This window comes from Cucurbita pepo, chromosome LG17, assembly GCF_002806865.2.
Source record: "Cucurbita pepo subsp. pepo cultivar mu-cu-16 chromosome LG17, ASM280686v2, whole genome shotgun sequence".
Taxonomy (NCBI): Eukaryota; Viridiplantae; Streptophyta; class Magnoliopsida; order Cucurbitales; family Cucurbitaceae; genus Cucurbita; species Cucurbita pepo.
In genome coordinates, this window is record NC_036654.1 from 152,938 (window position 1) to 177,358 (window position 24,421).

At 34.2% G+C, this 24,421-nt stretch overlaps 4 protein-coding genes across 5 annotated transcripts; 3 read left to right on the plus strand and 1 right to left on the minus strand.

Annotated features, from left to right (window-relative positions):
- Nucleotides 1-3,710: 3,710 nt before the first annotated feature.
- Nucleotides 3,711-6,573, minus strand: LOC111778140 (40S ribosomal protein S21-2-like). Its single transcript, XM_023657806.1, has 4 exons — nucleotides 6,506-6,573; nucleotides 5,909-5,995; nucleotides 5,670-5,802; nucleotides 3,711-3,950 (listed from the first exon to the last, which is right to left on the minus strand). The coding sequence occupies exons 2-4, from the start codon at nucleotides 5,956-5,958 to the stop codon at nucleotides 3,885-3,887; spliced, it is 249 nt and encodes an 82-aa protein (XP_023513574.1). The 5' UTR covers nucleotides 5,959-5,995; nucleotides 6,506-6,573; the 3' UTR covers nucleotides 3,711-3,884.
- A 2,603-nt stretch (nucleotides 6,574-9,176) lies between these two features.
- LOC111778879 (protein RALF-like 33) lies at nucleotides 9,177-9,946 on the plus strand. The gene has a single exon (XM_023658879.1). The coding sequence runs from the start codon at nucleotides 9,209-9,211 to the stop codon at nucleotides 9,590-9,592; it is 384 nt and encodes a 127-aa protein (XP_023514647.1). The 5' UTR covers nucleotides 9,177-9,208; the 3' UTR covers nucleotides 9,593-9,946.
- Nucleotides 9,947-12,074: 2,128 nt separating this feature from the next.
- Nucleotides 12,075-19,499, plus strand: LOC111779283 (probable histone-arginine methyltransferase 1.4). 2 transcript variants are annotated; one of them, XM_023659401.1, is made up of 16 exons: nucleotides 12,075-12,424; nucleotides 13,979-14,003; nucleotides 14,702-14,761; nucleotides 14,992-15,094; nucleotides 15,200-15,343; nucleotides 15,536-15,639; nucleotides 15,754-15,852; nucleotides 16,056-16,125; nucleotides 16,482-16,578; nucleotides 16,865-16,919; nucleotides 17,587-17,670; nucleotides 17,941-18,018; nucleotides 18,232-18,335; nucleotides 18,426-18,598; nucleotides 18,677-18,828; nucleotides 19,046-19,499. In XM_023659401.1, exons 1-16 carry the CDS (start codon nucleotides 12,240-12,242, stop codon nucleotides 19,136-19,138), a joined length of 1,626 nt encoding a protein of 541 aa, XP_023515169.1. In that variant the 5' UTR covers nucleotides 12,075-12,239; the 3' UTR covers nucleotides 19,139-19,499. The 2 variants fall into 2 exon arrangements, with proteins under 2 accessions (XP_023515169.1, XP_023515168.1); XM_023659400.1 differs by lacking the exons at nucleotides 12,075-12,424; nucleotides 13,979-14,003 and adding an exon at nucleotides 13,560-13,934.
- An 829-nt stretch (nucleotides 19,500-20,328) lies between these two features.
- Nucleotides 20,329-24,392, plus strand: LOC111779037 (ubiquitin-like-specific protease ESD4). Its single transcript, XM_023659092.1, has 9 exons — nucleotides 20,329-21,618; nucleotides 21,751-21,827; nucleotides 21,907-22,000; nucleotides 22,325-22,423; nucleotides 22,983-23,075; nucleotides 23,174-23,293; nucleotides 23,614-23,717; nucleotides 23,818-23,890; nucleotides 23,970-24,392. The coding sequence occupies exons 1-9, from the start codon at nucleotides 20,815-20,817 to the stop codon at nucleotides 24,030-24,032; spliced, it is 1,527 nt and encodes a 508-aa protein (XP_023514860.1). The 5' UTR covers nucleotides 20,329-20,814; the 3' UTR covers nucleotides 24,033-24,392.
- Nucleotides 24,393-24,421: the final 29 nt, after the last annotated feature.

Genomic DNA, 24,421 nt, shown 5'->3' on the forward strand with positions numbered 1-24,421 from the left:
AGGCAAGCTGCGTAAAAGGACTTTAAATCTTCAATTTTTGTTTCTTTGCTTCCCTTTAGAACTCGTTCATACTGATGTCTGGAGACCTGGCTCGACTACCTACTACACAAATCTGATGTTGTTCATATTTTGAATCCTTTAGACCTCTTGTTGAAAATCTTTTGTCTACTCTTATTTAAACACTTCGGAGTGACGGGGGAGTTTGTCAATAATTCCCTTGGTTTTTACCTTCTAACTCATGGTATTCAGCATAAAAAAGTTTGTGGTCTGTACTTCGGAACAAAATGGAGTTGCCGAGTGAAAACATAGACATATCCTAGAAGTTACTTCGACTTCAATGACTCAATCTTCTCTTTCTAACAACTTTTTGCCTTTTGCTTTTGCTGCTGCTGTCTTTTTAATCAATCGTCTTCCTGTACCAACTCTCAATAATAAATATTCTTTTGAGCTTCTTTTTCGTAAGCCACTCGATTATACAGTACTTAAACCGTTCGTTGTGTCTGTTATATATACACTTCTTAGGGCCTACACTTCAGCCCAAAAGAACCTGTTTCGTTTTACTTCGTTATCCTAAAGACTTTGAGGGATATCTGTGTTACAACATCTAGACATGTCCACAATGGAACTCTTTATCCTTTCTTCTTCATTTTTTTTTTTTCTCTGTACTTATCATCTTCGTTATTCACTTTTTTTCCTCCTACCAAATTACCACTGATGTTATTAATTTTGAATTTCCCACTCTGCTGTTCTTGCTAACACTTCTGCAGCCACTGAGTTGACTAGTGGATCACATATGGTAACTGATGTTTAAGATCCTTGTGTTGATATTGTTGCAACTGATGCTATTCGGCCTGCTCCAGTTAATACTAATGTTTCATCATCTTACTTGCCTCTTGTGCATAGTAATCGTTCTATGAAAACCATATCAAAGCTTAGTTGCTTTTTTTTTTTTTTTTTTTTTTTTTTTTTTTTTTTTTTTTTTTTTTTTTTTTTTTTTTTTTTTTTTTTTGTGAATAATGTCGTTTGATCCTTCTTCCACGCGTCTGGTTCGTTTCCACTTGTCATCTTCGTTCATTCCTTTGCTATAGTTGATTCCACCGATCGTGACATGCGTTCACCGATTTTTGTCCTTTCAAACATTTGTAATCTTGTATCCGTATGACTGGATTCCTCGAACCTTCGCCTCAACAATCTTAGTTCCAGACTACTGCCACATACTTTTCGATAGAACTTCCTCTAAGCAAATCCTCTGTCTGAAGATTACCACATCACATGCACTCATGATTCTTATCAACACTACGTTATCGCCTCCAGCCCTTGCGTATGTCGTTGGCCGTGAAACATCATGTCAGATGTAGGAAACTCTAGAAAAACACTATTCTTCAACCTCGCGTGCCAATTTTGTCAATCTATGCTTTAAAAGGGATGCCTATTGAATATAATACATTTCGTACATCTTTACGTACGTGATCGTACTTTGTTTCTTTTGATGAACTTCTTGTTCTTCTTGTCATTGAGGAATCTGCCATCGGGATATAGTTTAAGCGTAACCAGAATTTTCTTCACCGGCTACTCTTCTTACTCGAACAGGATCCTCTAAGAAATCTGAATCTAATCCTAGTGTCTATCGTAACTGATGTGATAATTGTAGAGGACGTGGTAATTGGGTTAAACCTGGAAATTATATGCCCTACGGAAGTTGGTCGAGGTTCTGGTCCTCCTCAAGATTCTTCTAATAAATTTTAGTTGAATCAAACAGCCTCAAAGATACAAATTATGTGTTGAGGACGGTTGGAGTCCCATATTGATTTATTAGNTACAAATTATGTGTTGAGGACGGTTGGAGTCCCATATTGATTTGTTATNTCCTCAAGATTCTTCTAATAAATTTTAGTTGAATCAAACAGCCTCAAAGATACAAATTATGTGTTGAGGACGGTTGGAGTCCCATATTGATTTATTAGAATCGCATGAACAACAGCTTCCAAGGTCCACATCCACCATTTCAGCTTGTTGCTATGGTGGTTACGAAGAACTAAAATGTTGTTGCAAATACATCTACTGTTTCCAATTCTTCCATCGTGTTACTTCCGATTTAAATAATTTTTCTGTTGCAAATGAATAGTATGGAGAGGAACAAGTAGCTGTAANCGTGTTACTTCCGATTTAAATAATTTTTCTGTTGCAAATGAATGGTATGGAGAGGAACAAGTAGCTGTAGCCTGTAGGCAATGGTCAATCCCTCTTAATAAATTCAGGTCGTGCTATTCTTCCAACTCCCTTAAAACTTCTTGATCTTAATCGAGTTCCTCTCATTTCTTCCAATCTTCTCTCTGTTAATCGCTTGTGTGCTGACAAAAATTATATTATAATTTCCGAAAATGGCTTTTTCCTCCTTTAGGACAAGTCTTCGAGCAAGATTCTTCACCGAGGTCCCAACATTAATGGCCTTTATCCTATTCATCCTGCAAAATATGCTTCCTTTCCAAGTCCACTTAGTATCGTTCATGTTGGAACAGAACATCAACTTCAGTCTAGCATAAACTAGTCAGGCCATCGTAGTGTCCTATACTTAGTTCTGTTCTTAAATCCATGAATTTGTCTTCCTCTTTTGATTCTAAGTGTGTCTTTTATCCATATCTTCAAGGCAAGCTGCGTAAAAGGACTTTAAATCTTCAATTTTTGTTTCTTTGCTTCCCTTTAGAACTCGTTCATACTGATGTCTGGAGACCTGGCTCGACTACCTACTACACAAATCTGATGTTGTTCATATTTTGAATCCTTTAGACCTCTTGTTGAAAATCTTTTGTCTACTCTTATTTAAACACTTCGGAGTGACGGGGGAGTTTGTCAATAATTCCCTTGGTTTTTACCTTCTAACTCATGGTATTCAGCATAAAAAAGTTTGTGGTCTGTACTTCGGAACAAAATGGAGTTGCCGAGTGAAAACATAGACATATCCTAGAAGTTACTTCGACTTCAATGACTCAATCTTCTCTTTCTAACNTTTATAAAATCAAATAGTGGTTAAATAAGATTTAATTTTTTTTATTTCTGTTTTATACATTTAATAATTCCTTACCGGAATCTCATGTTTTAAGCATGTTTTATGTGATAAAAAAATGCATGTTTTACGTTTCTGTAGATGAATGAAGCTTACTTTAGGTTGAAATCTTAAATAGTGGTTTCATACTTTGTGGTTCAAAATTTAAGCTTTTTGTTAAATTAAAATTTCAATTTTTGAAATTTTATCAAAAAGATTTAACTATTAGACAAAATTGAATTACAGGTAATAAATCATTGACTTTTCAACTGTTCCAACATCAGTTTTTTAAATATTGAAGATTTTTTTAATATAATCATTAGTTTAAAGACTTGCTAGAAAGAAAAATTAGTATTAGTAGAAACTTTTTAGACATTATAAGGGAGCTAACGATGCAATTAAACTTTATTCTTGTACGAGTGAGCTTCACTGTTTCACGAGTTAAAGGATGAAAATTGTAAGCAAATATATTTATGAATATCTTATTTCAAAATTGTATTTTCACTGTTTCACGAGTTAAGGATGAAAACTGTAAGCATATATATTTTTGAATCAACTTATTTCAAAATTGTATTTTCAAAGACATTTGAATGATTATTATTCTTCTTACCTTCTTTATTAAAAAAAATGTTATAATTCTAAATTAATTGAATGAAAAAGTCAAATATGAATAAACTAATAAATCATCAAAAACTAACTTCTCTGAAGTAATAATCCAACAAACACAACTTTAGAAGCATTCATCAAAACATAAACGCGGGAGGCTCTCATCATTCATAATTTGCAATATAGCTAACATCTTAAATATAAAATCTCGAAGTAGAGGAAAATATTGCATTTCCTACTGTTGGCGAACTTCTACTTTCTTCTTCTGCCACAACCTGTCCAAAGCGCTGTCCGCATCTCCCTGTTAAATATAACCCACGAAGACTTCAATTTTCATGTTAACCGTAAAACTTAAACCCCTCCATAAATCTACTTTCTTCGTCAAAATATGTGTGTGTATGTGTGTATATATATAGAGAGAGAGATCTACTGAATTAAAAATTAGAAAACCATCTTAACATTGGTTTTTTTTTAATAAATTAATAGTTGGAACTTGATAAATCTTATTTTAAATTTTCATTTAATGAACAAATTTCGCAAAGTAAAGTTGTTTCTCTTGAAAATTTCGTTAAGTGACTAAAAACTAAAACTTTCCTCACAAACTACTCTAATAGAACTCGCTGAAAAAACAACACTAATGCTATGACATATAAATATCTAATTCAAAACATTACTAAGGATATTTGTTAATTGAATGAGTTTCATGACGTGACTAAACCCTACAACATTCTTCGCCAACTACTCTAAAAGAACTCGGATAATAAGAAATCAATGCAATGTCAAAATACAAAAATCCAATAAACAAAAAATCAACATATTTTATTCAAAGCTCCAATCAAAGAGAAAATGGGATGCCGATGAGCATCCAAAAGTGAAATCCAACTCGACATTCAAATATAAATGGCAGCACAATTAAAGACAAACAAGCATGGTTGAACACGTGGACGACAAGCTTTAAAAGACGTACACGACATGGCACTTCAATATAAACCGCTTTATAACATAACTCTTACCATATACATACATACATATTTCATCATTCTTATGAAAAATCACTATTTTTAGACATAAAATTATCCTTATACATTTTGATATGAAATACGACAGTTGAGAGGTAGCAAAACTTGTAACGTTATACAAAACTATTTGAAGAATCAAATCCAACCAAATGTTGATAATAATGCATGTTTACAAATATCCAACAAATATGAACATGTTTGTTTCAAAAGTTATTCAAAAAGTTCAACTAAAGAACGACAAAATTGGAAAACAAGTTCAACTTTCAAAAGTAGAAAACTAAAAATTTAACTACTAATATATTTTTTGATGTGTTAAACAAAGATATACAATAATTAGCAACTCGACAAATATTTCAGCCTAACCTATGGGAGAAAAAACATAGTTAAAAGATCTATAAAAAAAGTCATATTTTCCAACTACCGTGCGAGCATATATGATTATAGCTAGTTACCTATATATCTATGATAGTCGCGAAAAAATTCCAAGACAGTAAATACTATCAAAAGGAAAAAAAATTAAGAATCGACAAGTGCAGAAGATTCCATGAAATCATTCACAACAATTCGAGAAGGTATACAGACAGAAATTCAAATAAGAAAAGGCTTTCTATGTCGGTGAAGCAGCCACTATATAATCAAAAGTTACGTAATTAACAGCAAGCTTAATCCTATGACCGAATTCTAAATTAAACAAAGAAAAATTAGTAAGGAAAAAAATGTGTTGTCTGAAAGCTCTAAAGGAATCAGAGAAAACCTATGAGATTAAATCTAAATAATGCCGATTAACAACATTTCAGACAGGTAAATAAACGAAAAGTACGACCATAGAGAAAGCAATTCAAATACGAAAATGCTTTTAACTCGGTGAAGCAGCCACTAATATCCTAATCTACCGTACTACATAACCAGAAATCACACGAAAAGAAGAATAAACGTGCAGCCAACTTTTATATTATAGACAAACGAAAAAACATTTACGGAAATTATTATTGAAATCGAACCTGAGCACGGATGTAACCGCAGAGTGCGAAAGTGGAGAACTGGCCCGTGTAGATGCCATTCTCATCTAAGTGACCGACGTTAATCTGAACCGAGGCATGGTCCTTTGAAGTGATAAGTCTGTTTGTCGCAGAGCTGAAATCAGATGCCACAACGACGTTCTGAAAAAGTTAGAAACCAAAATGCAAATAGTAGAAAATGAAAATGAATACAACGTAAGAGTTCAGACAACGCTACTCACCACTTCCTAGGAATGTAAAGCTCGGTGATCTTTCCCTCCTCGTTCTGCATTTTGGATTCGGCAACTTAATTTGAACTAGAGACAAACCTGCTTAAGTAAAGAAATGACGCATTGAGACGCAGAATATATATAATCCATTTGTGAATGAACGAACGTTTAAACTAGAAGCGTGAAGAACTACGAAAGTAAACTACGAACGTTTTAAATCAATCGAAAGTGAACTAAAACGCGAAAATAAGAACATTCAGTGTCCGATTTACATGTACTCGTTTCAATTTAAATGAAGACAGTAGGAAGTAGAGAAACTGCCGGTTGATGACTAGAAACTTGAAGCGTGAAAAACTACGAACAAAACGCAAGAAGAAAGTAAACTACGAACGTTTAAAATCAATCGAAAGTAAACTAAAACAAGAAAATAAGAACATTCAGTATCAGATTTACATGTACTCGTTTCAATTTAAATGAAGACAGTAGGAAGTAGAGATACTGCCGGTTGATGATTGGAAACTTGAAGCGAGAAAGACTACGAACAAAACGCAAGAAGAAACAAAGAATTATAGATTCGAGAGGAATAGAGGTCGAGAAGAGAGAAAATACCTGTCGGCCAACCGCTGCGGGAGGGGAAATTCGAAGAAGAGGAAATACGGTGAAATGCTCGCTTAAACCCTAGTGGCTTTATATATGAGCCTTTTGTGGGCCTGCTTATGCGGCCCAATACTGTTGAGCTCTATGTTGTTTTGTGAAGAGGCATCTTAGTTGGGCCGTGACGGGCCATCAAGAGTTTAGAGGTGATTTAACAATTAAAAACTTTTTTTCGTATTAAAAATCATTTTAAAAAAAACATATTTTTAATTATTTAAAATCATTTTTATGGCATGAAAATTTGCTTTCATGAAATTGTAACGCTCCACATCCACCGCGATATTGTCTTCTTTGGGCTTTTCCTTTCAGCCTTTCCCTCAGTGAAACGTTTCCACACCTTTATAAATGGTGTTTGTTCTCCTCTCCAACCAATGTAAGACATCACAATCCACCCCCCTTCGGGGCTCAATGTCCTCGCTGGGACTCTTTCCTTCCTCACATCGATGTGGGACCGCCCCCAAATCCACCCTCCTTTGGGGCCCAGTGTCCTTACTGACACACAACGAGAAGGTTGGCACATAGTCCGATGTTTGTCTCTGATATCATTTATAACGCCTCAAATCCACCGCTAGCAGATATTTACTATTTCAACATTTATTTCAAGCTATTCACTTCAATTATAGATTATGGTATTTTTTGATACAATATTTTAAATATCATTAATTTTACATATTGTTTTAAAATATATTCATATTCTTTTAAAAATTCGTATATTACATTGACATTTACTAAATATTAAAATATTAATTCAACATACAAGCATCTTAATCACTCCAATGTAATTTCACGCTATTATTTTCTCGTCCAATATTACAAATATTTTTATTATAGGACTAGTTTTTAAATATTTATGAAAATTAGGGTAATATAGTAAATTTATATATATATATATATATATTTTGATTTTATTATTTTAGTAATTAATTTTTTCTAAATGTATACACGTCGACTCAGCACATTGCTCACGCATACAGCCGGGAATACAAGTTTTCCTTATTAATTACCACACCTTTTGCTGACGTTTGACACCACAAAACTTCTTAAATTACCACGCGCTTACTTCACCTTTTGCAAATTTTCCATTTATTATTACCATTTTTCTTTTTTGTCGACCAATTTTTCCTTAAATGTCATTACAAATAAAAAAAATTGACGTAAAAAGTACAGCGAATTAGACTTGAACACGTGTCCTTACATTCCCAGAAAAATCTGGACCCACTTGCACCTGATTGCCTCTCCCTGTCACGATTTGCTGTCCTCTTAACTGGCATTACTATCCATACACGAAACAGATCATTATTTTTCGCAATTTTATTTTTGTTTTATCATAATTCTTTGCTGCATTAAAAAAAAAAAAACAAACAATAATTTGGAGTTTCATACTTAACTCAAACGCTAAATCGTATTTTTAATTTTTATTTTTAAAATTTAATTGAATTATAAAATTGAAATCTAAAAACTATAATTTATTATAAAAGTTTAAATATATATATATTTTTTTATCAAACTACACAAACTATTTAAAAAGTTTTATAAAAAAATATAAGGACAAACTTTTAACATTTAAAAACAACATACCAAATGTGTATTTTATCATTTATTATTTTAATAATCTTTATTTAAACTCGTATTTCTTCAATAAAATATTTAATTTTTCGTATAAAATTACTTCCCAACTTGAGTTGTATTTGCATTTTTTTGATTAAAATAGTAATAGTTTCTAAAATTTAATGTCCGAATTATATTATATTATAATTCAACATCTATAAATATTTAATATATACCGTGTAAACTTTGGTTCAATTTAACATAATTTTAAATATTGATTAAAGTTTAAAGCATTATATAGTTAATACGAGATTAGTGCTATACTCACGTATGGTTTTTTGAAAAATGATAAAGAAAAATAAAATTGATATTTTATTAAATAATATATTTACTAAAGGTATGTGCGATAAATGTTTGAGATTTAAATTTTATAAACACCGTTAAAATCAAATCACAAGTTAAAAAATTTATTTATCATTTTTTTTTTCTTCGTGTTTTTATAAGATAAATTCATGTTCTTGATGTTGTTCCTCTCTATATATATATACATACAATTTCATTTAATGTTTTATATTTCTTATATATATTGTAACGTTTCAGATCCACCACTGGCAGATATTGTTTTTTTTAAGCTTTCCCTCTCGAACTTCCCCTCAAGCCTTTCTAGGGGAAGTTTTTCAGACTTATAAATGGTGTTTGTTCTCCTCCTCAACCAATGTAGAACATTAGTTCACTTAGTAGACGTGTTTTTAAAGAATACTTAATATTTAGTATAAAAATTTATTAAAAAAAATGGTGGTTTTATTTATTTTATTTGATGATTTTCGGCTGTGGCCGGCAACAATTATTATTTATTATTATTATTTTAATAGGCAGCCAACAATTGCAAGGCAAATTTAAGGCGAAGAGCCTAATTATTAGTGGGTCGCAATAAACTTCTTCACATTCACATAAAGGAAAAAAACAGAAAATTAAAGGCGAAAAGCGTGTGAAGGTTAAGTGGCAATATCGTAATTAATAGACAAAGCGGGGGTATTTCTCTACGAGCCTTCACATTATATTCACGCACCACTCTCGCTTCGTTCCTCTCGAAACCAACAGAGCCTCCAAATGGAAATCTCACGCGTTTTTTCCTTCCTCGCGGCCTCCGCCATTATCGCTGCTCACTTTTTGCTCTCATCGGCGATGGCCGTCGATTTCTCCGGCGGTGACAAACTCCTCTTCGTTCCGGCTGAATCCAAGTGCAGAGGCTCCATCGCTGAATGCTTTCTCGCCGGAGATGACAATGATTCCGCCTTCGGAATGGAGTTCGAGATGGACTCTGAGATCAATCGCCGAATTCTAGCGTCTTCTCGCTACCTGAGCTATGGCGCTTTGAAAAGGAACAGCGTTCCTTGCTCTCGCCGCGGTGCTTCTTACTACAACTGCCAGCCTGGCGCTCAGGCCAATCCTTACAGACGCGGTTGCAACGCCATTACTCGCTGCCGGAGTTAATTTCTCACCAAAATCTTTTTTGGATTTAGAATCATCGTCGTATTCTACCGGTTAGTTCTTCGTGTGTTTATACTGAATATACAATTCGATTTGAGTAATAAGATCCATACAGAGGATTGCAAATGTAGTTTACATCAGTTTCTCTGAATCGTCTATGAGTTTTTTTGCGCTGATTCTGTTTTATCCAGAGATAACTGTTCTTGTTTGCAATTGGTAATACAGTGGTAGGAAGCAACACAGTATTTCTGTAAATTTCTGGTGGATCTTGCTGAATCTGCAGGGGCCATCATCTGAGTTCTTTATTTGTTCATGATCATTTATTCATTATAAATCATATTCTATTCGTTTATTTTATTTATTTTGTTTTGTTGAATTGTTGTGATGCAGATTTTTTCTTCTTACATTATTGTTATTATTGAATCTGGAAACAATGTTCTAACTTGCCAAAAATGATCAATTATTTTAATTTTTTTTTTTAAATTACATATTCCTTGATCACCTAAAAGAAAGAAAAAACTGTTTATCAAAGCATCATTATTATTTCCATGGGTTTACTCAAGCAAATAAATTAAAAAAAAAAAAAAACTCTAAAATCTAATTTTATTTATAAAATAAAGAATTAATTTTTTGTTTTAAGAAAATAAAAAAGTACAAGCGAAAATCTAAGCATGTGAACGTCGGACGAAGACTGATTAACAAGCAGGCAACATAATCAAAGCTAATGAGTTAGCGTCACATGGCTGTCACTGAAGGCCTTTAGCTATTTTGCTTGACGGTCACTAAGCGGGTTATGCATATCCCTGTTATTTTAGCGTCCGTCAATGTTTTGCTGGTCCACTACCACATCGTTGTGGGACCCACTTCATGGTTTTCTTGCTTTTGCAAATAAACTCTTTTCTTTTTTTAATTTTAAATTTGAATTCGCCCGTTTGAATTGTTGCATGCCGTTTTGCATTTTTCCACCTTTTGTGCATTGGAATTAGATAAAGTGGAGTCAAAAGCTTAGAAATCAAACTATATAATAAAGATAAAATTAAAATAATATATTCCTTAAACTCTTCAAATTAAAAAAAAAATATAGTTAATTTCCATTATTTTAATGTTTAAATTAAAACAAAAAATCAAATATTTTTTAGTATTTTAATTATGAATGGTATTTTCGATTTTTTAAAAAAAGTTGAATAATTTGTGAAAATTGAAAATTATTTATTATTTAAAAAATATTCAAAATCACAACTAATTTCCTACTTTTGAATGATGGACACGTGGCGAAATATTAGAGTATCAAGAGAGTCAAAGCAAATTCACAAGTTAATTGATCAAGTGGCGGCCCAGTGCATGCTTTGCTATTGGTCACTGATAAAAAAACGTTCTGGAAAATTACAGCGTGTGGGGTCCACTATATTAGGAGCCGATGTGTCGTTTTGTTTCGCTTCCTCGAAGAATCTCGCCACGCATAACGTATCGATGGTTGTCGTTTCATTGACGCCTATTTAAACTCCCCCGCTAATTGTCGAATCTCATTTTATAGTTCCTTTTTTTACCGTAATATTCGAATATTCGAAAAAATATTGCAAAAATTTAATTAAATTTCTTATGTATATTAAACAAAAAAAATAAAAAAATTACGATACGAGTTGAATGGTTATGGATCTTAAAATATAAATATTATGTTTTTGATATTAAATTATTAAAAAAAATATATTAATACATATTACTAATTGATAATTGAATTTTTCATTATACACATTGAATTAAAAAAATATAAATCAACATCTTGAGAGCAACAATTCTGACATTAAGGTTGACATTTGGATTTGAATTTTTGGTCAACGTCACTCACTCAATGAATTTTTGGACTTAGCCCTAATTTGGGTCCAATGATCAACGGTCTTGGAATGGACTAATATTTTAGGATTAAATTACTACGATGAAGACTCGTGGCACTCAACGAGAAAAAATCTATCTAATCTTCCAAATCTGGGAAGGACCCACAAAAGCACTAGATTGTATCTCTAATCGACACGTGGTTCCTGAATCTAAAATATCGATGGCGTACAATCCAAACATACGTGTCAGCGTTCCACATTGAAGTAAAACCCAGAAGCACGTGACCACTCTTTTTTTTTTTATGGCACGTGACCACTAAATTTAGTTTTTATTTGCTTTTTGAAATTTAAAAAACGATGAATTTACTCTTGAATTTAATGTCTAATTATTCATTAAAATGAAATTAAAATTTGTTGATATTTGAAATTAATTTAATTAATATAGATTACTGTGTGTCGTCATTTTATTAAGTGAATTAGTATCAATTTTAGTAAGAAATTAATTAGAAATCTAATTTAAATTACAAAAAGGGTTAATTTAATAAAATGGAATTAAATCTGGAACCGTATTAAGAAAAACTCTCTTCGTACGGCACACACGCAAGAGTATAAAAACCGAACTTCAGAGTTTTAATGCCACTCAGTTCTCTCTTTCTCTCTGCCGGGCGGCTGTTCCTGCAAAATTTTCAAGAACCTTTTCGTCTCCTTCTCAGAAACCCTAATTCTACTCCGTACGGCTTTCGCTACTGAAACTTCGACTCTGTATTTTCCATTTTTTTTGGAGTGGAGGCAAATTTTCGGCTTCAGGTTTTGCATTAATGGAGGGCTCTTTAGGGCAAAATCACGAGCATCAGGAGTTCACTTTGGTTTCGATTTCTAAGCTTCCTTCTTCGACTTCGACGTCTTCTTCGTCCACTTCGTCGACGCCGGTGGTTGCTCGATTCGGAGGCGAGTCCGGCGCGGCGGAGCTTCGGTTCCGGCAGGAGGCCGATTCCGATGACTTAGCNGGTCACTGATAAAAAAACGTTCTGGAAAATTACAGCGTGTGGGGTCCACTATATTAGGAGCCGATGTGTCGTTTTGTTTCGCTTCCTCGAAGAATCTCGCCACGCATAACGTATCGATGGTTGTCGTTTCATTGACGCCTATTTAAACTCCCCCGCTAATTGTCGAATCTCATTTTATAGTTCCTTTTTTTACCGTAATATTCGAATATTCGAAAAAATATTGCAAAAATTTAATTAAATTTCTTATGTATATTAAACAAAAAAAATAAAAAAATTACGATACGAGTTGAATGGTTATGGATCTTAAAATATAAATATTATGTTTTTGATATTAAATTATTAAAAAAAATATATTAATACATATTACTAATTGATAATTGAATTTTTCATTATACACATTGAATTAAAAAAATATAAATCAACATCTTGAGAGCAACAATTCTGACATTAAGGTTGACATTTGGATTTGAATTTTTGGTCAACGTCACTCACTCAATGAATTTTTGGACTTAGCCCTAATTTGGGTCCAATGATCAACGGTCTTGGAATGGACTAATATTTTAGGATTAAATTACTACGATGAAGACTCGTGGCACTCAACGAGAAAAAATCTATCTAATCTTCCAAATCTGGGAAGGACCCACAAAAGCACTAGATTGTATCTCTAATCGACACGTGGTTCCTGAATCTAAAATATCGATGGCGTACAATCCAAACATACGTGTCAGCGTTCCACATTGAAGTAAAACCCAGAAGCACGTGACCACTCTTTTTTTTTTTATGGCACGTGACCACTAAATTTAGTTTTTATTTGCTTTTTGAAATTTAAAAAACGATGAATTTACTCTTGAATTTAATGTCTAATTATTCATTAAAATGAAATTAAAATTTGTTGATATTTGAAATTAATTTAATTAATATAGATTACTGTGTGTCGTCATTTTATTAAGTGAATTAGTATCAATTTTAGTAAGAAATTAATTAGAAATCTAATTTAAATTACAAAAAGGGTTAATTTAATAAAATGGAATTAAATCTCGAACCGTATTAAGAAAAACTCTCTTCGTACGGCACACACGCAAGAGTATAAAAACCGAACTTCAGAGTTTTAATGCCACTCAGTTCTCTCTTTCTCTCTGCCGGGCGGCTGTTCCTGCAAAATTTTCAAGAACCTTTTCGTCTCCTTCTCAGAAACCCTAATTCTACTCCGTACGGCTTTCGCTACTGAAACTTCGACTCTGTATTTTCCATTTTTTTTGGAGTGGAGGCAAATTTTCGGCTTCAGGTTTTGCATTAATGGAGGGCTCTTTAGGGCAAAATCACGAGCATCAGGAGTTCACTTTGGTTTCGATTTCTAAGCTTCCTTCTTCGACTTCGACGTCTTCTTCGTCCACTTCGTCGACGCCGGTGGTTGCTCGATTCGGAGGCGAGTCCGGCGCGGCGGAGCTTCGGTTCCGGCAGGAGGCCGATTCCGATGACTTAGCGTTCGATCTTCGGACTTCTCAGGTTCTGTTTTATTTGTAATGAGTTTGCCTTTTTGTGTATGGGANAGCGTTCGATCTTCGGACTTCTCAGGTTCTGTTTTATTTGTAATGAGTTTGCCTTTTTGTGTATGGGAGAGTTTAGATGCAACGAAGAAGAGAGATACGAGAGAGTTTTTTTTAAATTTTTTTTTTTTTTTTTTACCATTTTGCACCACTTATTACTAGAAAAGTGAGTGCATGNTGTATGGGAGAGTTTAGATGCAACGAAGAAGAGAGATACGAGAGAGTTTTATTTTTATTTTTATTTTTATTTTTATTTTTTTTTAATTTTAATTTTTATTTTTATATTACCATTTTGCATTATTTATTGACTAGAAAAGTGAGTGCATAGTAAGAACTCTTGGTTTGCTTCACGAGGGAGATTATCAACCTACATTTACCATTCTTATGATCATGGAGTGTTATAAAGTGTGCTTAAAAAAAATTATATATACCACAATCTAAGCATCTAGAAGTTAAGTTCAATGATGATTTACTATGGTATCAAATCACGGGGAAGTGTGTTCAACTCTTGCACTGTCATATTTTCCGAATTGATCAATTTTTTTCGTGTTGGATTCGAAATTAACATTCTACTTCATTGAGAGGAGTGTTAAGAATATATAAATATATACTTTAGTATATCAGGAACTTGTTGGCATGAGTTTTTGAGTTCATCAGTGACTTAATAGCAAGCGAGTTATTTGGAGAATATGATATGATTAATTGACATGTATTTTATGTCTTCAGATATTTCGGTTAGGCTCTGTTCAGTCAGTGTGCATATCCAAAGACGATACGAGTAAAGAGGTAAGAATGGTAGTTTTTTGCTAATAATGTCAAACTAANCCAAAGACGATACGAGTAAAGAGGTAAGAATGGTAGTTTTTTGTTAATAATGTCAAACTACNGTTTTTTGCTAATAATGTCAAACTAAAAATTTGCACATTGCGATGGTGATTTACTATCTCTACAAATTAGCTAGTTGAAGAACGAATGGTCGTTACTTGTGATGTTGAATAGTTTCACTGTTAAAACAGAAATCACATTCCAGAGGAGTTACCATTCAATTTAGGAACGAGGAAGAGAGCAGTGCATTTCATTCTGCTTTTGATAAGAGGAAGGAGGATGATATTGTCCAAGGTAGCGATCTTTAGTTCTCCCAAAATGTTGCTGCTCTTGATGTAAAAACTTGTTGATGTTTTTATTGTTTATGGTTTTCTCAAGTTATCCTTTTTCTACATCCAGGCACCCATTTACCAAATGGCACCATTTCTTCCTTGAAAAGCAAGTTTGATGATAAAATAGAATCATCTTCCGCTAAGATGTACTTCCACTACTATGGGCAACTTTTACATCAACAAAATATGATGCAGGATTATGTGAGGACAGGTTATATAATTTATCTGTTGCCTTATCTTGCAATTTTATTTTATAGATTTATTTCTGAATTTCCAATTCAACCATCTTATTATGTTTGTATTGCTAAACACTGGTGTATGTGTTACCTGCCCATGTAGTAATGTTTAAATATCTTAACTGAGTTACATAGTATGTAACTTTGGTGGTTTTGTGCTGTTTCAGGAACATATTACGCAGCTGTGATGGAAAATCGTGCTGACTTCACAGGTCGTGTGGTCGTCGATGTCGGTGCTGGTAGTGGTATTTTGTCTTTATTTGCTGCTCAGGTACTCTTGGTTACATCTGATGTATATTTCTTTAATTAGTTATTACTCCTTTATGTATTCACTTCAACTGTTCTGTAACTGAATTTGAGATCTTATGCTTTCATTCTTCAACAGGCCGGTGCAAAACATGTTTATGCTGTGGAAGCATCTGAAATGGCTGAGTATGCTCGTGTGTTAATTGCTGGGAACCCTGCCTTGAGTCAACGAATCACTGTAATTCTTTTAAAAATCATATTATTTTCACTCCTTGGAAGTATCGTTATCTGCCTATATTTACTTCTCTGGTAATGCAATGTAATTTGAAACTCAGGTGATTAAAGGCAAAGTCGAGGATGTTGAATTGCCCGAGAAAGCAGACATTTTAATANTCTGCCTATATTTACTTCTCTGGTAATGCAATGTAATTTGAAATTCAGGTGATTAAAGGCAAAGTCGAGGATGTTGAATTGCCCGAGAAAGCAGACATTTTAATATCAGAGCCAATGGGTGAGAGCCATTGTCAAATTGTAGTACATTTTCAGATTATCCTGGAAGATTGTGCAATTTTGGACGATCCTAAAACTTTTAGCTATATACACCATTTTATATGTAAACACTCCTGGATGAGCTGTAATTGAATACTTAAAGGTATAACGCCCAAATGAAAAGAAATTGAAAGTTAATAACGACTTTCTGTTTCCCGAGATCTCAAGNAACACTCCTGGATGAGCTGTAATTGAATACTTAAAGGTATAACACCCAAATGAAAAGAAAATTGAAAGTTAATAACGACCTTCTGTTTCCCGAGATCTCAAGAACAAGTTTAATTCAGCCCCATTCCTCATTTTCATTCTTTGCTGTAGGCACCCTATTGGTCAATGAAAGAATGCTGGAATCTTATGTGATTGCTAGGGATCGTTTTTTGCACCAAAATGGAAAGATGTTCCCAACTATAGGGAGGTAAACAGATAGTGGAATTTTTTTTTGTCGGCGCCTTTCTTGGCTTTTGTGTTTGGAAGTTAAGATAGTATTTCAATTTTCTCATATGCATTTAGAAAAAGATGGTTTTAAATTTGTATATGACGTTTTGATACCAATACTTGACGAGTTCCACTTGTAATTCATTTTATTATCATGGTTTATTGAATTTCATCTTCACGTTCTTAATTTCTTTAATTTGAATTGCTAGTGAATCGTTTGTAAATAATCTTGTGTTCTTATGAGTTAAGATGTTCTCCATGTGTAGGATTCACATGGCACCTTTCAGCGATGAATATCTATTTGTTGAAGTAGCTAATAAGGTAAGACTTTTAATCAATTTTCTCAGTGCTAAATTACAGTTTCTGCCTCTGAAATATAAACTTGTTTTCACTTCGGTCCTGAAAGTCTTGATTCGATAATTTTCTCAAATTCATCACATTTTACAGAAAATGCCCTGTTTCTATCTTCTAGAAAAATGAGAGGAAATATTACACTGTTATTTATAGCTTATTTAAAAAATGCTACATTGATATTGAATCTAATGACTTCAATCATGAATGTTTATGAAGATGGATGTGAAGAGTTGAAAGAATAATATAAGAAGTCGAAATTTACTCTTGGTCGTTACTATTTGATATCGATATCTTCCCCTAACCATATCAATCAAGCAAAATTTGGCATGGCATGGTACCTTTCATTTTAAAGGACATTTTTTGTAAACAATAATTAATCAAGTTTCAATGTATTATCTGAAGAATCAGTTTCTAAACACAATTGGCAGAAAGAAATATTAGCTATAGCTTTCACACGTTTTGGCTTTATATGGCATACAATGTGTTGTGAATGAGGAATCCCATGACTTATTGAACAATTCAGTGCATGCTAATCATGATAACTAAAGCATATCCTTTTGTCTCTCCTACTGTCTATTTTCCGTCCAAAATAACAATAAATAGAATAAACTTAATATGTTACTCTTTTATGTAGGCTCTCTTTTGGCAGCAACAAAACTATTATGGTGTTGATTTGACAGCCTTGTACGGGTCAGCATTTCAAGGCTATTTTTCTCAGGTGTGCGTCACTTTCATATATTTGAAAATGAAATTGAGAATAATTTATACATCTGAAAATGAAATTGAGAATCATTTGTAATTTAGATTGGAGTTCAAATATATATATATATATATACTTAGAATTGGAATCTGGATCTTGTTCGTTACTCTAGAATTTTCAGAATAATGACGAAGTAAAATCCATTTGTAAATGATGGCTTAATGAGGATTTGTTCACCATGATGTACAACAATATCCTTAGTTCTATTCTGTTTTATATATCATGCAGCCGGTGGTGGATGCTTTTGATTCAAGATTATTGGTGGCCCCTTCAATATCTCATGTTTTGGACTTCACAAATATTAAGGTAGTATTATCCTCTTGAACAGGAACTTGAATTTTTGTCTTGTAAATGCAAACCTCTCCGTTGTTTATGGCCTTCAAGTTTACTTTTGATTTTCTTTTCGGATCGTCTTTACACGAGTTCTGACTGAAGAATCGNGCCTTCAAGTTTACTTTTGATTTTCTTTTCGGATCGTCTTTACGTGAGTTCTGACTGAAGAATCACTCTTAATTTCAGGAAGAGGAACTATATGACATTGATATTCCTTTAAAATTCGTTGCTACTGTGGGTGCCAGAGTGCATGGATTGGCCTGCTGGTTTGATGTATTATTTAATGGCAGGTAAATATTGGGGTTATTTTCCTCTAGAACAAGTTTGAATGCTATAAGTTTCCTTCTACTTGGCTGCTCATGAATCACTTTTATCTACAGTACTGTGCAGAGGTGGCTTACCACTGCCCCTGGTGCTCCGACGACCCATTGGTACCAATTACGTTGCGTCCTCTCTCAACCGCTCTACGTCATGGCGGGACAGGAAATTACTGGCAGACTTCACATGGTCGCTCACAGTGCTCAGAGTTACACAATTCATTTGACTCTATCAGGTTGATTTCTTCTTCGTTTTCGTATTTTCTGTTCGTTGTTTGTCTTGTGAGCTTTTACTGACTAAGATTGCTATATAGCCAAAATGTGGGGTCCTGGTGCCGAGCAAGGAGGAATACTTCAGTCGTCGTCGTGCAAACTTGACTTGAAAGAGCCCTACTATAGAATGTCGCAACCACAAGCCTATCCCGTGGTCCAAGATCAGCAACAACATCAGCTGATTCCGACACAGGTATTTGTTTACTTGTTTTTCACGCCATTTTCTTGGATTTATAATCTTAATTATGCCGAGGATGTTACCAGGTTTTAGTGTGTTTCGATCTCGTACCAGATCAACAATTTAGTTCGTAGATTTTGATATAACGAATATTGTGTCTACCTTCGCATTCCAAAGTTTTATAGGCATGAATAATTTCATTGTTGTTCAAAATATACTTGCTTTCAAACAGGACTTATCGATTCAACCCAAGGATTTAGAAGATGCTGATCTGATGCTACATGCATCACCGAACTCGGGGGCTCCGCTGAATTCATTGATATAACATTTGAGCGTTCGGAACATCCTCTGCAGCTCTAACACTCGGGGTCGGTCGATATTGTGACGTTAGTTTCCTCTGCATTTGATGACAATAACTCGGCAGAAGTCCTCGTTGTGCACACGTCTAACTTCCCTCAGGTAGTGAGGCTACCATTGATTATGCTTCCACAGTGAGATTATTCTGTAACAATTGAATTATGATTAATACGTTATACAATAATCATTTTCTTGTTTGCTGCAAAAATTTACTTTTGCGATATTTATTTGTAGGCTTTTCAAGTTTGAGTCTCTTACTGGTTGTTTGCCCCATTTGTATTAGGCTTGGAATTCATTCTAGGAAGTTTATTATTCGACTTATTTTGCAATTTTTATATTTTAGATAAGTTTTAGCCTTCTTTCACATATCTATTTAGCTCAATTATACAACATGGATATTTTAAAATTTTATTTTTGAGTACTGAGTATTTTTCTGGAAAAAAAAAAAATATATTATGGNTCTAGGAAGTTTATTATTCGACTTATTTTGCAATTTTTATATTTTAGATAAGTTTTAGCCTTCTTTCACATATCTATTTAGCTCAATTATACAACATGGATATTTTAAAATTTTATTTTTGAGTACTGAGTATTTTTCTGGAAAAAAAAAATATATTATGGTGCTATTTGATATATTTGAAAATAGAAATTTTGTAAAATTGATTTTGACTAATAAATGTGATTCTAATAAGGAATATCTAAGTAAAAAAATGATGCAAGATCGTATTCGAATGGAAATGATCACGAGAATAATATTCGTGTTTAACGTGAACACTCCTCTCGCTTGCCTTGACAAATCACAGATCAGCCCGACTAACGGTCTGAAAAGTACCCATTTCCATTATGATGATAGGGGTAGACAGTAAGGCTAAAACGGGCATAATTGCTAGAATTGCTAAAAGTGGGCCGACTCTCTCCCATAAAGATATATATGGATATTCGGCCTTTAATGAGATAGTCGATGTTTGTTACTCGAGTCAAAAAAAACAAGACTGAGGTCGATAGGAGCATTACTGGTAATTGCTAAGGTGCTTTCTTCAGTATTAACCATTAGCTAGCGTTCATCGCTCATCGCTCATCTCCTGCTCGAATCCGGAGTCATTTTTTAAAAGAAAATAATATATTTTAATGAGGGTAACTGCAAAAAAATGTATGAGAAAGAAGAAATTTGAAACTTTTAGTTTGTGAACTAAAAAGGGGAAGAAAAAGCGGGGGATTAATCGAAAGGGGCAGTTGTAGTTGGCGAAAGAGAGCCGAGGTGGTCGTCTGAAGCTTTCTTCGAAACAAAGAATAACAAAAAGCAACACACAAAAACCACCAGATATCATCCTTACAATTTTCGTTCCATTTCGATTCTCAGTTTTGCATATCCAAACGTCACTCTCTATCAGTTTCGGATTTCCATTCATCATCTCACTCAATTCCCCCAACTTCTCTTTCATTTTCCCCTTTCACATTTGAATTTCGACTTCACTCTCTTCTCTGCTGCTTCCGATTCCTCAGTTCTTGTGTTCTTCGAAGTTTGAACTTCATTTTGGCGCCATAGAATCGTCTCGGTTTGTTTCCGATAATCCTTGCGGTTAGGGTTTTGCCGGCTTCAAAACCCCTAATTTTCTGAACTCTACTTGAAATAGTTTTCGTTTTATGCGATGCAATGTCGTAGGCGTTTCGTTTCCATTTCTGCTTCTACTGATGGGCGCCCGAACTAGCAACCGTAAGCGCGACGACGAATATTCGAGCATCAAACGTTCGTATTCATCTTTGAAATCACCGGATTTTCACGTCTCGAAGAAGCTTAAATTTTCTACTATGTCTTCAGATCGGCCTGTTGCTTCGTCCAACTCGACAGTGGCTAGGCTTTCTCGGTATCCTGAAGAAACTCCGCAACTGCGTCGAGAAGTCCATGGCCCTTGCAGAGGCCTTAAATTTGGGCTCACTAGGAGCTTCTTTAGGTTTTGGGAATCGAAGAACAGCGAGCCGTCGGAACAGGACGATGTAGGGAATATTTTGTCGTACAATTACCAGATTGCGAAGCGTAATGCAATTGGTGCATTGCGATCGTTTCCGAAGGATGCCTTTGAATTGGATTCAGACACGCAAACTGAAAGAGACGCTTCTGGAGATTCGAAGGACGATGAGGAAGTGGAGGTAATAGAGGATGTTACAGTACAGGAACTGGTAGCAAAGAAGATGGATGCTCATCAGCCATCGTCGTCTTCCGTGGTTATAGATCTGACGGATGAAGATTCGAAGGTTGAAAACGCTGAGAAAATGCTTGGTGTTTTGTCTCTGGACCGGGAAATTTCCAGTGTATCTGCTTACAAAAAGTTGCTCCAAGGTGTGGAAAAGCGGACATCCAGATTGAAAACCTTGGATTTCGAAATCGAGTTGAACGAGAAGCGTCGATCAATTCTCCAATCTCAAACTCCAAAGAAGATGCCTGTCGATGTATGTTTCATTTCTTCGAGTGTTCGTTAGGTTAATTTAGGTTTCGTTTGATAACCATTAGAACTTGTTTCTGAAGTTTTTGGATACGAATTTGAATCTTTCTCGAGATGAAAGCATATTCATTGTTTCCAGGAGATTCAACAGGAACCTTTTGTTCCTCTTACTCGGGACGAGGAGGCCGAGGTCGAAGCTGCACTGTCTGCTAACCGGTATTGTATGATGTACTTAAGATCTTTCATGAACTGCATTTTGTTCTTGGCTTGATATTGTTTTTGCTCATTTGTTCAGGAGTATGGTTTTGGTGACTCATGAGAATTCAAATATTGAGATTACTGCGCAAGCTCTGCAGTGTCTGAGACCAGGTGCCTGGTTAAACGATGAGGTATTATTTTCTGCTCATATACATATATATACATACATATATATACATATATATATACATGATATATATATACATACATACATACATATACATATATATACATATATATATACATACATACATACATACATATACATATATATACATATATATATACATACATACATATACATATATAGACACACACACACATATATATATACATACATATATATACATCTTATCTTCATGGTTTATAATCAATTGAAATTTTATGTTCTTTAAACTAATCTTTCTCCTTATTTTTGTGTGTTATATATATATATATATATACCCGTTCTGTAGGTTATTAATTTGTATCTTGAGTTGCTGAAAGAAAGGGAAAGAAGGGAGCCAGAGAAGTATTTGAACTGTCATTTCTTCAATACATTCTTCTATAAAAAGGTTGGTTTGAGTTAGGGTACATCCTTCTTATATCTCTGTTTTTGCATATTAGAAATATTTCCTTTTCTGTTCTTAATGAAAGTGTGGTGTGAGGTCTCACATCGATTGGAGAGGGAAACGAAGCATTCCTTATAAAGGTGTGGAAACCTCTCCGTAACAAACGCATTTTAAACATCGGAGGCTAACAACAATACGTAGCGAGGTAAAGCGAACAATATCAGCTAGTGGTGGGCTTGAGCTGTTACAAATGGTGTCAGAGCAGTCATCGGGCGGTGTGCCAGCGAGGACGTTGGCCCCTAAAGGGGGTGGATTGTGAGATCCCACATCAGTTGGAAAGGGGAACGAAGCATTCCTTATAAGGGTTTAGAAACCTCTCCCCAATAGACGCATTTTAAAAAATCGTGAGGCTGACGGCGATGCGCAACGGGCTAAAGCGGACAATGTCCGCTAGTGGTGAACTTGGATTGTTACATGTGTGGATTCTAGTAGTAAAAACACATGTTTCAGTTTTGTTTTGGTTGAGATGATTTGTGTTTTTTCTTTCTGATTTTGATAACAGTTGATAAATGGAAGAGATGGGTATGATTACAAATCTGTTAGAAGATGGACGAGCCAAAGGAAGTTGAAATATGAACTCAATGATTGTGACAAAGTAAATATTATATTATTTAGTAGTATGGTATGGTATTGGTATTATTAGTTAGTTCATTCGTGGGTGACCCAAATGAATTACTATACTACTTTGTGTAGATATTTGTGCCCATCCATAGAGAAATACATTGGTGTTTAGCCGTAATCAACAAGAAAGAGAAGAAGTTTCAGTATCTTGATTCTGTCAAGGGAATGGATTCTCGTGTTTTGAAAACATTGGTATGCTTTCTCTTCTTTCTCTCTCTCTCTTTGCAATTGATTGCCTTCATTTGTATGCTTACGAAGCTTTCTGCCATTGATATATGGATCACTCTTCTTCTCCAAATTATGAGACTTCGAATTAGGAACACTTTAAACTCCCGAATCGATTCGATCTCAACCTTAAGGTTTAAGTTAGATGCGGTTTGCCTTAAAGTCGAACACTCCTTGATTTTATCTTCCCTTCTGATCACCCTAGCACTGGATCGAGTTCGATTATTGTACATTCACATTTTGATCCAGTATGGCGAGGTTGTAATAATTTTGATCCTGGTACGCAGGCGAGATATTTTGTAGATGAGGTGAAGGACAAAAGTGGAAAAGATATAGATGTAAGTTCTTGGGCACAAGAATTTGTCAAAGACCTTCCTGAGCAATTCAATGGGTTTGTACTGTCATCACCTTTTGAATTTATATTCCTTTCTCCTCGTCTATTATTTGAATTTAAAATAATAATAATAATAATAATAATAATAATGAAACAGGTATGATTGTGGCATGTTCATGATAAAGTATACTGATTTTTATAGCAGAGGTTTGGATCTGTGTTTCAAGCAGGTAAAAAGATTGTTGAAAGTTTCTTACCCCATGCCATTTCTACCCGAGACTCATCCATTAATAAAACCTTTGCTTGTAGGAACACATGCCTTATTTCCGACGTAGAACAGCCAAGGAAATTTTGAATTTGAGAGCCAACTGATGCATCATTCATAACCTGCTCAACCTTCCTTCCTTCCCCATAATAATATAATTTGCTTGAAAATGTCTTTAGTGTAATACAGGTAGGGATCTGCTGAGGCCTTTGGTTGGTAAGTCGAGAAAAGCCACAATGTTTTAAATGCTTCAGTGATTGATATCAAATTCTGTATTGAATTATTTGTTCATTTTGATGGTAATGCTTGTAAGATTAGAGAGTCACCTTAGATGGCCAAGGGTAGCAACAACCCTTTTTGAGTTTTAATAAGAAATGTTCCTGTTGTGTTTAAAAAGAAATCTGAGTTAACTTTGACTTCAAAATAGTTTTGAAGGATAATTGAAACTGGTCGAGTTTAAATTTTAACGTGTGAATACCTTTATCGTCTGGACTAA

Coding starts and splice junctions, on each gene's coding strand:
- LOC111778140 (XM_023657806.1), bottom strand. CDS start 5,958: ATGCAGAACGAGGAGGGAAAGATCACCGAGCTTTACATTCCTAGGAAG. Junction 5,803..5,908: donor CTTTACATTCCTAGGAAGTG/GTGAGTAGCGTT, acceptor ATCTGATTTCAG/CTCTGCGACAAACAGACTTA. Junction 3,951..5,669: donor GCGGTTACATCCGTGCTCAG/GTTCGATTTCAA, acceptor TATATTTAACAG/GGAGATGCGGACAGCGCTTT.
- LOC111778879 (XM_023658879.1), top strand. CDS start 9,209: ATGGAAATCTCACGCGTTTTTTCCTTCCTCGCGGCCTCCGCCATTATC.
- LOC111779283 (XM_023659401.1), top strand. CDS start 12,240: ATGGAGGGCTCTTTAGGGCAAAATCACGAGCATCAGGAGTTCACTTTG. Junction 15,853..16,055: donor CCTTGAGTCAACGAATCACT/GTAATTCTTTTA, acceptor TTTGAAATTCAG/GTGATTAAAGGCAAAGTCGA. Junction 17,671..17,940: donor TTCAAGGCTATTTTTCTCAG/GTGTGCGTCACT, acceptor TATATCATGCAG/CCGGTGGTGGATGCTTTTGA.
- LOC111779037 (XM_023659092.1), top strand. CDS start 20,815: ATGCGATGCAATGTCGTAGGCGTTTCGTTTCCATTTCTGCTTCTACTG. Junction 22,001..22,324: donor GTGCCTGGTTAAACGATGAG/GTATTATTTTCT, acceptor CCCGTTCTGTAG/GTTATTAATTTGTATCTTGA. Junction 22,424..22,982: donor ATACATTCTTCTATAAAAAG/GTTGGTTTGAGT, acceptor TTTTGATAACAG/TTGATAAATGGAAGAGATGG.